Genomic DNA, 17,106 nt, shown 5'->3' on the forward strand with positions numbered 1-17,106 from the left:
GGCTGATTGGGTGATGAACGCAGGGTAGGAACCATATGTTGTTGAAGAAGGTTCTGATAAACATTTGCATTCACATATATATATATATATATATATATATATATATATATATATATATATATATATATATATATATATATATATATATATATATATTCTAAAATTTATGGTGTGCTTTAGGGCTGAAATGATTCCTTGAGTAACTTGAGAAATTTTTATTATTTGCCTTCATGCTTTGTTAAGGCAATTTTATTACACCTAGTACCGTGTTTCCACATGGACCATTATTACTGATGCATTACTGATGTTTATATTTAAAACTCCATAAACTCTGGACCGCTCTTGGGACTCATTTATAAACAAACATATAACTCTCCAAAATGCTTTGAGACGCACAGGACTCGATAAAACATTAAATCTTTGCATAGACACTTAACTTGCACAGATTCAACGAATAGACTCTTTTCTTTAACATACCTTTACATCTTTAGTATTTTGTAGTATTTATTGCATGTCTTATTGCCTGTTTGTGGATACTGCTGAAAGCTGTAAATTTTCCATTCTGATGAATAAAGTATCTATCTATCTATCTATCTATCTATCTATCTATCTATCTATCTATCTATCTATCTATCTATCTATCTATCTATCTATCTATCTATCTATCTATCTATCTATCTATCTATCTATCTATCTATCTATCTATCTATCTATCTATCTATCTAATCATATACATTGATGGTTCCTAAATAACAAATCTTGTATAAAAACATAATAGAAAGAGTATGTAAAGATATAATAAGGTTTTATTCAGTGTATTTTCTTTGGAGATGAGACAACTTAAGCTAACGAAAACGTCGGTGGGTGTGTGTGTGTGTGTGTGTGTGTGTGTGTGTGTGTGTGTGTGTGTGTGTGTGTGTGTGTGTGGAGGGGGATAGAGGCTATAAGCGGAGGAAAAACTCGTTTTTTACTATCACTCCTGTACACTACGTATCCCTAAACTTTAACATTTTTACTTTTTCTTCTTTGCTCATTTTAATTTCCGTCACAATCTTCGCTTTCTGGCTTCGCTTCGCCATCTAGCAGCGGCGTCTCGAGATCGTACCTCAATTTTTTGCTCGCGTAACAAAGCAAAGAAATTGAACGAGTGACCGCTCGTACCTCGGAAAACTCGTACATTAATGCACTCATAGGTCAAGGTACCACTGTAGTTGTGAAAGAAAGGAGGAAGACAGTGAACAATGACTTACTTGGTAGGCTACTGTTTAGATACAAGCCATTGTAACGCGTTGAGTCTGGGTGAAGGTATAGCTCGCTAACTCCAGTTGCAAATGAAATCATATAAGCACAGACAGGTTTCCAAATCTCGTGCTTTTAATTTAATTTTTTTTTATTTTTCTTGGCAAAAGCATTATGGGTTAGTCAAAGAAACTTAGAAATGAGCATCAGAAAATAATAAGGACTTAATCCTCATCTTGAACACACGCAGTACTACTGGAAGAATGCAGTGGCATGCTGTTCCCAAAATATCGCTATGCTCCTAATAGAAGCGCAACATATTGCATTTAGTGTCTTTCGTTAAAGCCTGTGTAAAGTTCATTAGTTTTAGTGTAGACACTATGCGGCTTATAGACAGGTGCGGCTTATTTATGTTAAAAATAAAAATCTTTGTCAAATTCAGTGGGTGCAGCTTATATATGGGTGCGATTTATAGTCCGGAAATCACGTTAATTAATATAGCCATATAGTGTGCTAATTACAAGACTTCTAAGTATTTAAAAGGTAAAACACCATTAGAACAAAGTTTAGAACACAAATTTTAATTATGCCACTGGGACCTTTAGTGTGTTCATTTACTAAAGTTCTTTACAACCACAAAAGTAAAAAAAAAATGTGACAAATATTCTCTCATAACATGTACACTCAGACTTTAGAGATAGAGATAAATTCTACATTTATAACCTAGAAACCATTACGGTAACAATATTTTGCTTTTAAATGTATGCCGAAAAACTATTTTAAAATCTGGTTACACTGAGGTGCAATGCCTTTATAACACAGTGGGAACATAGTGAAGAATCTGTTGTAAATAGACTAACAATATTTAGCAAACAGACACCCAATTCTTTTTAACTGAGAAAAACCAAATCATCCTCTGACACTTGTTACTACACTTCAGCATAAAAAAGACATTGTGCACTCCTGCTTATCCAGGAGAGCTTACACCATCCTTGTACACTCTGCTCTTGTGGTTTCTTGAGGTTCAAGTGAGGTTTCCTCTGTACTTCAGCACACTATTTCTAGACTTAAAATAATTTTGAAAAGCCTTAATGTGTTTCATCTAGCCTTCTACTCATGCTCTGAATTATGATCTGAGACTTCATTACAATGCACATGAGCTTTCAAGGGCATCTTTCATTTTTTATTCTTTCTGATTATGTCATCATGCTCAGTAAACTTATATATTTCTGCTAATGTGACTGAAGTTGGGGCATGTGAATAGGGCAATGGCTAGCTGTATCTTCACACACTGTTATCACATATCAGCTTTTCTCATCCATGGTGTGAAACATGTATCATTATAGGAGAGCTGAAGACAGGTGCAGCCCAAAGTGTGGGTAGAGTGAGCTACTACAATACCAGGGCAATACCCAGGTCCATCTGTCTGTGGCCAGAATACAGTAAGCAATGTCAGCTGTCTCACCATGTACAGGAAACATCCATATAAGGCCTTTCTAACTTCTGACTCCTGAGTGCATCTGACAAAGAACACACTGAACACACACACACACACACACACACACACACACTTCTCCATGCTATGATAATGAAACAGTAACAGTAAAACACAATTTTCTGTGTCTTGTCTGCACAGCAATGTCACCATAATTTTCATGTGCAGAAAACATGTAACTGTTTAATGTGATAAGAGCTCTGAGCTCTTATACTCCTGAGACCCTCCCTATCTAAGAATGTGTCTACAAGGTGTTAAAGGATTTAAGGTTAAATCTGTTGTTTGAAGCCTCTCTTCATTTTCTTTCAATATATTAAACACATCCGTCTATTTTTCCCAAACACAAGCTGACAACCTCAGGCTTTGAAAAAAAAAAGTGTTCCTTGTTCAGCCTTACATGATTGCAGTTATCAAAATGCTATGCCACAATCTAACACCTATACTTCTAAAAACAGAGTGTAAACAGAGCAAAACTGTTAAAAAGTGCAACAAAACAATAACAAATAAACATTCTGCAGGAGTGGTAACAAAGACAAAAATGAAAAAAGCCATCACATTCAGCTTACCTGTTGGAAAATGAGAAATAGCAAGCAATGGTAAATGGTAAAATGGTAAACCTTTTTGAAGGATAAAACATTAAATTGCATTAAATATAAACACTTTAAGTGTGCTTTTAGAGCTTTTTAGAATAACATGAATTGACATGTTTAAAACGTTAATGAAGCCCACAGCAAATTTATTAACTGCTGAAATTTTTGACATTTGATTGTGTTGATCTATATTTCATCCTGAGTTGATGCGCAGCTCCAAGTCCATTTCACCATGTGTGTAGTGCAGGTAAATACAGGTTAGCATATTTTCACTGATGACTTTTACATACAAGGTTACTTTTATCTGGTTCACTACCACTGATTGCTTTGCTCATTTTTGAAGCTTTAGTACATTAATTTTGCTTGGCTCATGAATGATGTAACCCAAAATGAAAACTTTGCATTTGAACCATGTCAAACTCAAATCCAGTTATGTGAATCTGTGGTTACTGAAGTGCTGGATATCACCAACCAACTATCAAGGTTTTTGCATTTATTATACTTGTTAGCCGATTTTGAGATCTATTAAGTGAATCTGATCCCAACTTTAACAATTCTAAATAATAACTAAGTCTATAAATATTATAAATGTAAACCTAATCTGGGACCTAATTTTGTGAATGGAAAATTCAACAATACAAAACAAACAATATTACTGGGTTTTTCTTTTGCATTTTGAATATGCTGAATATGTTATTTGTTGGATTAAACAGAAACGTTATTATTCATAAAATAAATAAGTAATGATGCGTTCCATAGAGTTTATGGTGCAGTTAAAGGGTTTCTGGCAGCAAAGGGATTTAGAAGCCCTGGTATTAATATGCTTTGAAAGGTCTAAACAATTCAACGACGTGTTTCCAAATGAACCTGGAAGCAACAGATCTGCATCGACACACAGCCCTGGGTGGTCATTACAGTTGTTTAAAACATAAATTTCACTTCACTCAGAAAAGTTATCGCTACACTTGGATTCACTTTAGGATCTAGACAGCATTTATCAGACCGGGAGAAAACGAGACAGTTACCTTCTGGTCAACGATGGAACACGCCATTTCCCGGACCTGCGCGAGGCTGAAGTCTCCGGAGTCGAGCAGGACCGACTCGCGGCTCAAACCGATCTGAATGTGGAAGGAGACTCCGTGCGAGCCGGGTACGGGGCTCGGAGCTCGGATCACCGGAGGCACGCTCATGGGGAATACGTTCGATATTATATTAAACGGGAAAACGGTCGCGGAGGAATTAGTCGACTAATCACTCCGTGCGTTTCGTCAGGGCGCTCTCTGTTCTAATGAACGCCCACCTGCCCGCGCGCGGAACAAAACTTCCAATCGCATAAAATTCCCGACGCTGTCATGAAGGTAAATGAAAAAAAAATAAAAAAAAATATATATATAATTGTAATAATAATAAATTTAAATACATTTAGAGACGCTAGAAAAATCAAAAAATTATTTGGCCGTAGAGGGGCGATGATGATGATGTGATGGTGGTGGTGATGATGGTGATGATGATGGAACCCTATAGACGTCAGATAGGCTTAATGTTGGGTTCTGATAGACACCGCCTCCCGGCTTTTCCGCTAACTACAGAAACACAAAATTAAAAGATCTCCGCGTACAACACGGTAATAAGTGTGAGAACCCGCATGATTGCAAATGATTGTTTGTTTAATATATTGCTTCTTGTGTCATTTAAGAACACATTCATTCGCACCTACAGGGGTTTTATAAAGCGTACGAGGCCTGTTTGCACGTGCACAGTCCACATCGAATAAGGGAATACTTACTTATACTGTATCACTACTGTGGCTTATTTCAGGTGAAATTGCTCTTATTTTTATAGTTACATTATTACAAATGCATTACAATGACTAATTCTCTAGTGTAGGAAGCATTCAAATGCTAATCATTAATATGGTAAGCAGGAATGTGGGAACAAAAAGACCTTGTCATTTGATGCATTTTGTACTGAACTGTAATCTGATAACGTTTAATAAAGGTAACTAAGCAAAACCGAATGAGAATTATTTTATGAACACAATTCAGCGAATGGAAGTAATATACAGATGCTTTTGTTATTGTTTTACAGGCAACTAAGCAAAAGCAAATAGGAGGTAACTCAGAACAGTGAATGGAAATAAGTATTTATATGCTTTTGTTATTGTTTTAATATACAGACGTGGTTAAAATTATGAAGCTTCCTAAAGTTGTCGTTGACAGTATTATTAAATTCCTGACAGTATAATTAGTTTGATTAAATGTTGGTGGAAAGTTGATGGAACCACAACTAATCCATTGTGCCATGCAAGAGTACACAAGCACCCTTAGATTGATAATAAGCAAGGTAAAATAGAAGCCAACAATCACTCAAAAGCAACCTGAAAGCAATATGAACCACTATTACACAGAAATGTACTTCAATCATCTTTTTACACTCTACTAAAAAGAAGTACAGAAATGCATATCTAAAACTGTTTAGGCAAATCAAAACTTTTTGAAACAAACCTGATCAAGTAAAATAATTTGTTGCACATACCGTGATGGAGACTGTATTAAAAAAGCTTTCACTTTGTACAACCTTTTCATGGGGAAATTGTAAATAATTTTTTTAGTTATGGTTTGCCAATTCAACCCCATCACCTGAAGTCATTAGATTAATTTCTAATATTTAGATTAGAATGTGTTAGAATATTGTAGAATTGTAGAATATTGATTAGAATATGTTTTCTTGAAAAAAAACAATGTGCTTTAGAAGCAAATGTTCAAAGTTTAAATTCATTATTTGTCAGCAGATATTTTAAATAGTTTTAAACCAATTCTGCATGCTTTGGCCTTGTGACCAGTGTGCTCCTGAAAGGTGGTGTTTCACCTAAGCCTTTTTTAGCAGACAGAAGCAGCTCCACATGTAATATCCTGTATTGTGCTCTATCATTATTCTTCAATTTTGACAAAATTACTGTCAAAATTACAAATTTAATTTTGATAAAACATTACTGTAGGGATGATGTTAAATAAGGTTATTATGTTCAGTTTTCTTAGTCTTTGGCTTCAATCCATTCTCTTAAATTGACCATCAATGATATTTAAAACAAGGTGTTTTTTGTTGTTCGCAAAAGAGAACAGATTCTAAAACATGTTTATGGTACAAAGCACCAGCGCGTTTTTTAACAGCACAACTCCGTGAAATTTTGAAAGTTTGAAATTTGAGCATCCTTATTATGTGTACTTTTGAAGAATGATATGCAAGTAAAAATCTGATTGTATTTTTGTGTACATGACCATAAATTGACTTCAAGAATAATATAAGGAGCATCTGTTTTGAACAGTCAGAATAAACTGACATTGCAAAAAACACCATCTTTTTCATTTTCAGATTTGTCCCGGCAAACGTTGTGGTTGGCCAAAAGTTGGCCCAAAAGAAAAAAAGATGAACAGAATGCAGATTTAGCAATGTACAGTCTTGGGCAGAGAGTTACTGTTTTGTGTCAGTGTAAGGCTCAGTTTTAGGTTTTATTCCCTTTTAGTCCTGATGGACTACACAAACACTGTGTCATTTTCAATTATTGTACTTTTATGTTGAATTTTTTTATTCTTTGAAAACTGTTACTTTTGGAAAGAGAGATGATACTTATTTTTGTAATTTGTTGCAAAAAGGTGGCTGATGGAGAGGGATTGAGGTAATCGAAAATTACACACTGAATCAAAAATGTACACTGATATTTATTAATGTTAACGATAGATAGATAGATAGATAGATAGATAGATAGATAGATAGATAGATAGATAGATAGATAGATAGATAGATAGATAGATAGATAGATAGATAGATAGATAGATAGATAGATAGATAGATAGATAGATAAGTAAAACCCCACAGCTGCCTTACAAAATGATTCAATTAGCAAAGGGGAAGGAATTGTGGAATGTAATTTGTCAGGTGTCCACATACTTTTGGCATTATAGTGTAGATGCATAAATAGATAGCTAAATACAGCTGTCTCTCCACAACAAGGTTTTAACATTAAAGAATTTGATTATTTGCATGTATACTATAAATAACTAAATTAGACTTTAAGGAGGAGTTCTGCAAATTTAGTAAATATATATAGTTTATGTCCCTTGTTGAAGTGCTAGGCAATAGAAAATATACACAATATGTGAATGCATTATGCATTAAGATCCATTGTTGATACATTACACATTAAATTGCTGTAGTATAACATTTTCGTTTTATAAGGAGATTATAAATATTTGTAATAGTTTTTTTCACATTCACAGGGGTCCATTGTTCCTAACACCCACAAATGTCAAGGGTCAATTGTATTTTTTTGTTGGGGATGAATTCTATGGGAAGCTAGAGTCATGACCAAGCTTTGATTGTTAGCAGTCAATATGTTTTTTACAGATATGTGCCAGATATGCGGGGGGATGAAAAATAAATTCTTATATTTAAGCCCATTTGGCAGTGATGACAAAAAAATGTCTGTTTTAGAGACTATTTCCAACTTTTATACAAAAAATATCACCGTAACCCTGAGAGTACAGTACCATCCTTTCTTATGGTGCATTTTACTAAAAAATGTGGCATAGAATGAATTATATTTATATTAATACAATAATATTAATAGGCCAGTATGGTGCACTGAAAACTGTTGCCACATTGCAACTCACGCTACTTTGCTGGTGGTGCAATTTGTCCAATTTTCTAGAGTGCAAATGTAGGTGTTCATTTTGCCTTGTAATGGACTGGCCTCCTTTCCTGGGTGGGTCCCTGCTTCACACTCTGGATCCACTGGGATCCTGACAAGGATAAAGCAGTTACTGAAAATTATTGAAATTAAATAGTTAATAAATTGCTCCTTTGCAATTTAAGCATTACATTTGTGTACATTTAATGAAAATTTGTAAGAAGAATTCTGGTTTGCTTTAAATAATTTTAATCTTAAGCAGCACTTTTCATCTTCTGTGTGTAATTCTTAAAAAAAAAAACCACCTCTATTTTGTGTTTTTTCATCTATATTTTGTGTTATTTCATCTATATTTTGTGTTATTTCATCTATATTTTGTGTAATTTCATCTATATTTTGTTATTTCATCTATATTTTGTGTAATTTCATCTATATTTTGTGTAATTTCATCTATATTTTGTGTTATTTTATCTATATTTTGTGTTATTTCATCTATATTTTGTGTAATTTCATCTATATTTTGTGTTATTTTATCTATATTTTGTGTTATTTCATCTATATTTTGTGTAATTTCATCTATATTTTGTGTAATTTCATCTATATTTTGTGTTATTTTATCTATATTTTGTGTTATTTCATCTATATTTTGTGTAATTTCATCTATATTTTGTGTTATTTTATCTATATTTTGTGTTATTTCATCTATATTTTGTGTAATTTCATCTATATTTTGTGTTATTTTATCTATATTTTGTGTTATTTCATCTATATTTTGTGTAATTTCATCTATATTTTGTGTTATTTCATCTATATTTTGTGTTATTTCATCTATATTTTGTGTAATTTCATCTATATTTTGTTATTTCATCTATATTTTGTGTAATTTCATCTATATTTTGTGTAATTTCATCTATATTTTGTGTTATTTTATCTATATTTTGTGTTATTTCATCTATATTTTGTGTAATTTCATCTATATTTTGTGTTATTTTATCTATATTTTGTGTTATTTCATCTATATTTTGTGTAATTTCATCTATATTTTGTGTTATTTCATCTATATTTTGTGTAATTTCATCTATATTTTGTGTTATTTCATCTATATTTTGTGTTATTTCATCTATATTTTGTGTAATTTCATCTATATTTTGTGTAATTTCTTCCTCTGGGAAGTTGCTTTGTTCTGAATTCTTTCCTTTTCAAATCAATTCATGCTTCTCTTTGTTTGTGAAATAAGGGGATAGGAATCAACCACAGTACAGAATTTAGCTGAAGTGGCATAAACAAGCATATTGTTTCCACTGCAGGTGACTAACCTTTGTGATGACTTGCATGTCCCGTCAAGTTTTGATGCTTCCAAGTCTTCTTAATGATGTGCAATTTTTGGCTTGACAAAGACAGCTAAAATTATTCCACTCATGAGAGTGTAAAAATAACCTTTAAATCCTTCTAAATTACCAAAGACAAGAAGTCAAAAGATTATCCGTGCATGTCACACAGAAAAAAAGAAGAAAATGCAGCAATGGCCCTGGCATGTGCCAAAGCACCCTTTTGATGGATAATAAGGTTTCTCCATGTTAGTAGTTATTACGGGTCAGGACCCCTGGTGCATGTCATGATGACTTCTAATTGCAATTTACGATATAAGTGGGAGAGAGTTTTTGTAACTGGTCAAAATGGAAAAAGAATGATTAGAGTCTTGTCAGAAATGACAATTTTTAGTTAAGCAGACCTTTTCTACGTTTCTGTCTTACTCACACACTCTCCCTATTTTCTTTCTTTCTCTCTCTATCTTTCACTCTTGTTTTCTCTTCCTCTCTGCTGCTCTCTTTGTCTCACCCTCTCCCTCTTCTCTCTTCCTTTATGTCTTAATTTACATTTTGAACTGTATTAGGGTCTCTCACACAGCAATTAACTCACTCCAAACCAAATCTTGCCTCAGTTCTGACTGACAGGGTGAACATAGACATTCATAATGATGGAGACAGAAACAGTTATCTCTTTGCTGTTTCCCCCCTTTGTTTTGGACAGATAATGTAGTAGCACTTTGGGCTGTATATAGTATATAAAAATATAAAAACCAGTGTTTTTGCAATTTAATCTGGAACCAGTTTACACTGGAATAAATTCATAATTTTTGAAAAGATGCTGACTTATGAAAATGCAAATTTTTCATCTACCCTTTCTTAATTTGTACCATTACGAATTTACACATTTTATCAGTCTTTTGGCATATTGTACACACACACAGACACACACACACACACACACACACACACACACACACACACACACACACACACACACACAAAATATTGAGAGTAAATGAGGTTTAAATGAGAGTAAACAAAAGTTCGACCATAAAAGTTATGTCAGTTACAGTAACAGTAAAACTCCCATATTACTGAATAATTTCAGTGTTTATTAATATTTTAGTCCATAAACATAATGCTTATAACTTTTTAACAGCTTGACCTAAAATTATAATGTTTTTGTAATGTGGTTTATTGGTGAATGCAAGTTTATAGTTATGTATTACTTTTGAAATCTGCAGTTTCTGAACTGCACTGGCAGATATTGACAGTGAAATAGCCCAAATAAGGTGGTCATATCACTGCAGTATTTCATTTAATTAATTAATAGACGCTAAATTTTTAATGCGAGCTGTTGAACCTCATGACAACTTTGCTGTTATTTGACCCCAAGGTGTTCTTATGTCATGCTCGACAACCTCATTACTATGTATTATTATTATTATTATTATTATTATTATTATTATTATTATTATTATTGTTGTTGATGTTGTTAACAATTTTATTGTTGTTGTTTCTTTAAAACCACAGAGCTACACACAGTATCATACTGCATGAATACTGCTATGTAAGGCTACTTAGACCACAGAACTGTGGTGCAGTAGTAAAGTTTTTTCTCAAATCTATAGCTCCCACAAAGCCCTGGAATAGTGGCATGCATCATGAAGCACCATGCAGCCATAATTTAATGAACAAGGCCAATAATACTAGCAAGAGGCCACTAATACTTGCTACTAATACTAACAAGATTATGTATGTTATGTTTAGGTTATGTTTAAATTATATCCAGGTGAGAACATAAGAGTCACACTGATCTGGATGATAATTAATCTGTGAGATTATGTATCACCACACTCATGTTCACTTGGTACTAGTACTACATTGCATAGATGCTCATAGACAAATTATTTTCATCCAGATCAGTGTGACTCTTGTGTTCTCACCTGCCTAAATTAACCACACGGAGGGGAAACACACCAGGGTTTAAAGTCAAATGGACTAAACACTACATGCATTAAGCCAAGCAATGCACTACATGCAATAAGACAACAAATAGTTGAATTCTCATTGATTGTCATATTATTATTTCATCCAAAATATAGTTTAATGTTGTTTATATCACCAAAAATAAAATGTGATTTACATAAGTGCATTTTGTTATTAATTGCCTTTTAAAAACATCAACTGAAGGCTATGGTATCATCATCCTGACTCTTTGTTATTTTATGATTATCATTGCTATTATACAATAACACCGATCTTGTATGCAACCCTCAGCTTCCAGTATAACCACTTTAATGTGATGCTAATATATGATACAGCATCTGTGACATACACAGCACACAGTCATCGCAAAGTGGGTGCATCAAAGGCAAACAAGCATCTCCGATACTCGGCCAGAGCTGCTCAAGGGCTGCTTATCAATCTTTCATGGGGCTGTTAAGATGGTGTCCCTCCTCCACATGTTCCCTCCTGTTCCCTCATCCATTTACAGCCATCTATCAAATATATATATATATATATATATATATATATATATATATATATATATATATATATATATATATATATATATATATATATATATATATATATGTTTATATATGATGTTAGCATTATTCTTATTATTATTATTGTTATTATTATTTTGAGGGAAAATATATGTATTTATTGTCATATTTTCAAATACAAATACAGGACATAAAAAAATATATTTAAATAACCAGGAAGCCGGTGTCAAAACACAGGGATAGCCACAATATTGTATGTGCATGCAGCACAAAGGATTAAAAGTCTTGCTTTAGAAAACAGCACAGGCAGCATGGTGTTTTTCTTGGGCTTATTTTATGAATTGTTAAGTAGTTTATGTCCTTAACCACTTAACCACTGTTTTTTTAAACATAAGGTCCTAAAACCAAACAAACTATTAAAATACTAACCCTTAAAAATTATGCGACAGTGACAGTACCATGTGTCAGAAATATGGTCCTGAACTGCATATCCCATCAGCCACTGCAATTCACAGGACTATTTCACATATTAACACACCAGCATCACATTCAAGATAATTAGCTTAGCAATTAACACTTGTATATAGGCTCACCTGTAACTCTTGTCTCTTGTTTGTATCTCAATAGTTTTTATTCTTGCTTGTTTTTGGAATCTTGTTCCATGTTTCTGGTTTTACTTTGTTCGTTGTTTATTTCTTTTAAGTTTCATTGTGTTTGCACAAGACTGTTTTTATTATTTATTTGATCTTTTTATTGTTATAGAACAGATGTAATATATTAAAGATGAGTTGCACTGTAAAAAACAGAATCACAGCTTTCATAAGATATTTTGAACAATCATAAGTTTTGTGCTTCAGTCCTTACACTAGTCAAAAACTTAATCACATATTTATTCGAAATAAGGTACTTTTTAAACTTTTTGGTGTAAAAAATGGGCAAAAAGTTACAGACCACTAAATGCTAACAAATTGACTATTTGTAGTTGGTGAAATACTCATCAGTGAAAATGCTGTTCTAGATATATCAAGGCATACAGCAAAATGCAGGCCTTGCTTGGAACAGATCCGCATTGTCCGCTTGTGTTTATGATACAATGGTTGTGCTTTGGCACAGCTTGCAGTCCCCATGGTGAAAACACACTTTCTGCAATGACACCTCTGAAGGCTCCACAAAAAAGGTCTTGTTTATAATGCCATAGTTTGCTGGGTGAAATTCAAATAACAATGGGATGCATATATACTGCCTGCTATAATGCCAGTCCCCTGATTGGAGTGTGAAGTAAAGTGTTTTGGGTAGGGCCTGAAAACATTCAGTCTGTTCTACGGTCTAATGCTCAGCTGCTTGGGAAAAAAGGGAAAAACAAACCGCACTGAGGGGGTACACAAATAAATCTTTGACCTTGTTTTTGCATCACCAAGTGATGTTTTCCCTGGTGTGCTTTGCCATAAAAATAAAGTGCTTATGAGAACATTATTAAGTATGGAAATGTGTTTTGTTAATTGTATAATTGACTCACTATATAGGATTGATGCCAGAAAACAAATATTGAATGAATGTTAACAGAAGATTTAAAGGCAAAACTTATTTCTGGTTAGTTCTAATAATAGAAAAAAATAGTTTTTTTTTACTAAATTGAATGAATATCAGTGCTAAAAATTGTTCAAGTGGTGACTAATTCAGCTTTAATAATCCTTGTAATACATGGTTTAATATGTTGTTATATAACTAGTAATTTCAGGATACACTGCTTTTTACACCTTTATTTCTATGACTAATAAAGTACACTGTTAAATAGTGTAAAAATAAAAATCTGCATTTTAATGGTAAAACATGTCCTGTTGCTAAACACTTTTTGTTTTGATTAAGACTGAATTAGATGTCCTAGAGATTAAAAACATAATATACCAGTTTTTGGTTAGTTTCCAGCAATTCAGTAAACAATTGGTGTAAAATAGTTGTCTCATTATGGTTTGAGATTGTGTTTATTTAAGCAGAGGGTGTGCATGTGTGCTGTGTGTGTTGTGTTGTGTTGTGTTGTGTTGTGTTGTGTTGTGTTGTGTTGTGTTGTGTTGTGTTTTGTTGGGTTGTGTTGTGTTGTGTTGCTTCTCACATGTACAGCCCCTGCTGGAACACTTAATTTATGGCTCTGGGAATTCATTAATGAAATCTTGGTAACACTCAATCAATTTAACCCACACTTAAAGCCATAGAGCCCTCCACAGATCAGCCATGAAATTGCATTCACAAATATCAATATCAATATCACAAGTGTCAATATAATATTTACATTACAACTTTCTACCACTCCACTCCCTCAATATACTGTATATATACATATATATGTGTGTGTGTGTGTGTGTGTGTGTGTGTGTGTGTGTGTGTGTGTGTGTGTGTGTGTGTGTGTGTGTGTGTGTGTGGTAAAAAGTATATAGTGGATTTTACATTTTGTGTATGCGGCTAAGCATTTACAAATTACATTCAAATATCTGAATTCTTGGTTCATTTCATTTCGCTATATCGTTCAATACAGAATCAAACCATGTTAGAAAATACTGAGACACCTTATTTTAGCCAAGATATTTACCAACAAACGTCGTGTTTGCACTTCACAACTCACTTCTGTCATGCTACAACATCGCTGCAGCCGAACATAAACAGAGAACAGCATTACACCACTGTCAAGCAGTGGAAAGTGCTCACATGCCCAGTCTTATTTTTGATACTTAACTGGGAAATTGAATACCAAACATCAGACAACATATTGCAACACTGCCAGGGGCAGCCCGGTGCAGCCCAAATAAAAAACAACAAAGAGCACCTTTAATTATTTTGTGTCTCCCAATAACAACTTTAATTGGCTCACCAAAGCAGGCAGGGCCCATCAAGGCAGAAGCAAACACTCAGTGGGGACTTTGAGGCGACTCGTTGTGTCCCCTAATGGCTTCTCTCCCCAGTTCTGTAGCTGCGGCCTGCTAATGACTCAGTTGTCACCACTCTTGTTATCGTGGGGCCGACCCCAGCAGGGACGAGGCATAATTGGCGATGGGGTGTGGCTTGAATTAGATTTGATGGCGGTCACTGTTGCATGGATGAGCAGACTTGATAATAGACTCCCAGGAGACGGTATTAATCTACAGTTTCAAACCTGTAAATTGAACACTTGCACTCAGAAAGGCCTCTCTGGGAGCACGCACTTTCTGAGAGTAGTTTGTGTAGGAAATAAGGAGGCCTACACAAACCAATCAAGTGAATCTTTTTAAACTGAGGAAAAGTCACAGCAAATTCTCAATCATAGTGTTTCCAAAAAAATTATTATTTTGCATAGGAATTATAATAATAGAAAAATACCTGTAGATTAGTCTGATACAGTTAAATGATTAATTGACAATTGGTTTGCATTTTCTGTTCTTATATAATGAATATAGTGAATGTAATTATACTTGCATACAGTAATTGTTTAATAATTTAATTGAAAACATGGCTACATAAGGTCACATTTTCCAGTATTATTGTGCAAGAATCCCACTCGACATGCATACAATTAATATCATGCAATTAAGATAGAAGACAAAATTTTGTTGCAAAGCCTATCTTCCAATAGCCATTTTGGCAGATCTTGTGTTGGCAATTGGAAATGTGTAGACATGACTGTCAAGATACGCAAGCAAATAATTTGGTGCACAGCAGCCTTGGGCTAGCAAATTAGCAACATGTTTCTTTCGAATTAAAAAAAGGAACACAGTGTGAGTCTGGTAACATCAAGCTTTGATTAATATTGGATACAATATTAGGATTTTATGATATTTCAACACAAAGGCACAAAATGTTATGATGCATCTGCAGCATATTTTTATACTCTCTATGATAGAAAGTGAATACATTACAATGATAAATCGTGAAGTGGGCTATTATAAGGCCTAATTATAGACACTGAAACAAAGTTAGTGCCATTTAAACATAGTCAAAAGGCTTCTTTGCATTTTCCCATGACTTTATAATGTAGAAGCAAGGAGTAACATCCAGGTTCCATTTAATTTGGTATTAGAGAAAGAAGCAGAACAAGCACTCTTATTATAGTATCATATTATTAATAAGAAAGCACATAGTAATTCCCACTTAAATATGTTCTAGCATGTGTTACACTGTTACAGTAGACACTGGACATTTAAATATAAGCTATACACCTCATTCGTTGTCTGAGCATTTACCAGAGAGACAATTTTTTGACTTAACTTTAAGTGATGACATAAAAGTTTTTTAAGAGCATACGTATTTTGCTTTCCTTTACAGACTGGTGACACACATCCAGCACATGTGAACAGCTGTCTTGTCCACACTGTCAATTTGTATTTATGACATTTGGAGGACACCCTTATCCAGAGTGACTTTGAAGTCTCTATCAATAAATTTTAATACTGGTACATTAGGACACAGACTAAGGATACATCAATGAAAAATCCTTATATTAATACATAACAATGTTGAGGCCAAGCTCCTAAATCTTGGCTAATATTAACATTTGTTAATCTAATAGTTAAGCAAACCAAGCAAAGCACCTGTACTAGAGTATTGGAGCTGTTTTTAAAAAGAACACTACAAAAGCTTGTCTTTTTGAAACAGCAATAAAGAGCACAGCTGCACATAGTCCATCATGTATGCTCCTTTCTGAAGCTAATTAATGTGTGAGGAAATAGAATGAGAAGGACTATCACATGGGGGTGGCATTAGTGAAAGCCTGGGGCTCTGTGCAGCCTGCTACTCATTACCGGCTAAAGGTCTGATTGACAAGAGTAAGTAAATCTCTCCAAAGACAGAGCGTTGCATTTTCCAAAGAAAAATGTGACCTTTTTATTTCCTAGTAACCAAATACACAAATAAAAGAGCAATCAGATGTGAGATAGACTCCAAATGTTTGTTTTATACCAAAAAGCGATTCATTATGGATTGATCTTGCAGGTTGTTCTGTGTTTCCTTGTGTTCTCATGTCTTTGGCATTTGAATTTCAGCAGCTAAGCAGTGTTAAAGCTGCTGCCATCCTAGAGTGTAACAACAATGGTATTATCCACACTCACACACACGCGCACACACATAGCCATCTGCCGTGTCTGTCAGAGGAACTGACAGTCTTACCAAATATCACAGAAGCTGCTGTGTGATGTCACACAAGAAACAGCTTCCAAAGCAATCTTCCATTACTCTCACTTGAGAGGTAGCATCCTCATTGTGTTTCACTGAGCAGCACTTATACCATCCTCTTTTTTATATAAACCTC

At 33.9% G+C, this 17,106-nt stretch overlaps 1 protein-coding gene across 2 annotated transcripts in view; it reads right to left on the minus strand.

The window, feature by feature from the left end:
* Positions 1-4,681, minus strand: part of prkd1 (protein kinase D1) — a 44,075-nt gene extending 39,394 nt beyond the window's left edge. For both annotated transcript variants that reach the window (XM_083550672.1, XM_083550671.1), the window contains exon 1: positions 4,350-4,681. In XM_083550672.1, coding sequence (XP_083406798.1) covers positions 4,350-4,514 — 165 coding nt within the window. In that variant the 5' untranslated portion in view covers positions 4,515-4,681. The remainder of the gene's footprint in view (positions 1-4,349) is intronic.
* Positions 4,682-17,106: the final 12,425 nt, after the last annotated feature.

Source organism: Silurus aristotelis (genome assembly GCF_946808225.1).
Source record: "Silurus aristotelis genome assembly, chromosome: 9".
In the NCBI taxonomy this organism is placed as follows: Eukaryota; Metazoa; Chordata; class Actinopteri; order Siluriformes; family Siluridae; genus Silurus; species Silurus aristotelis.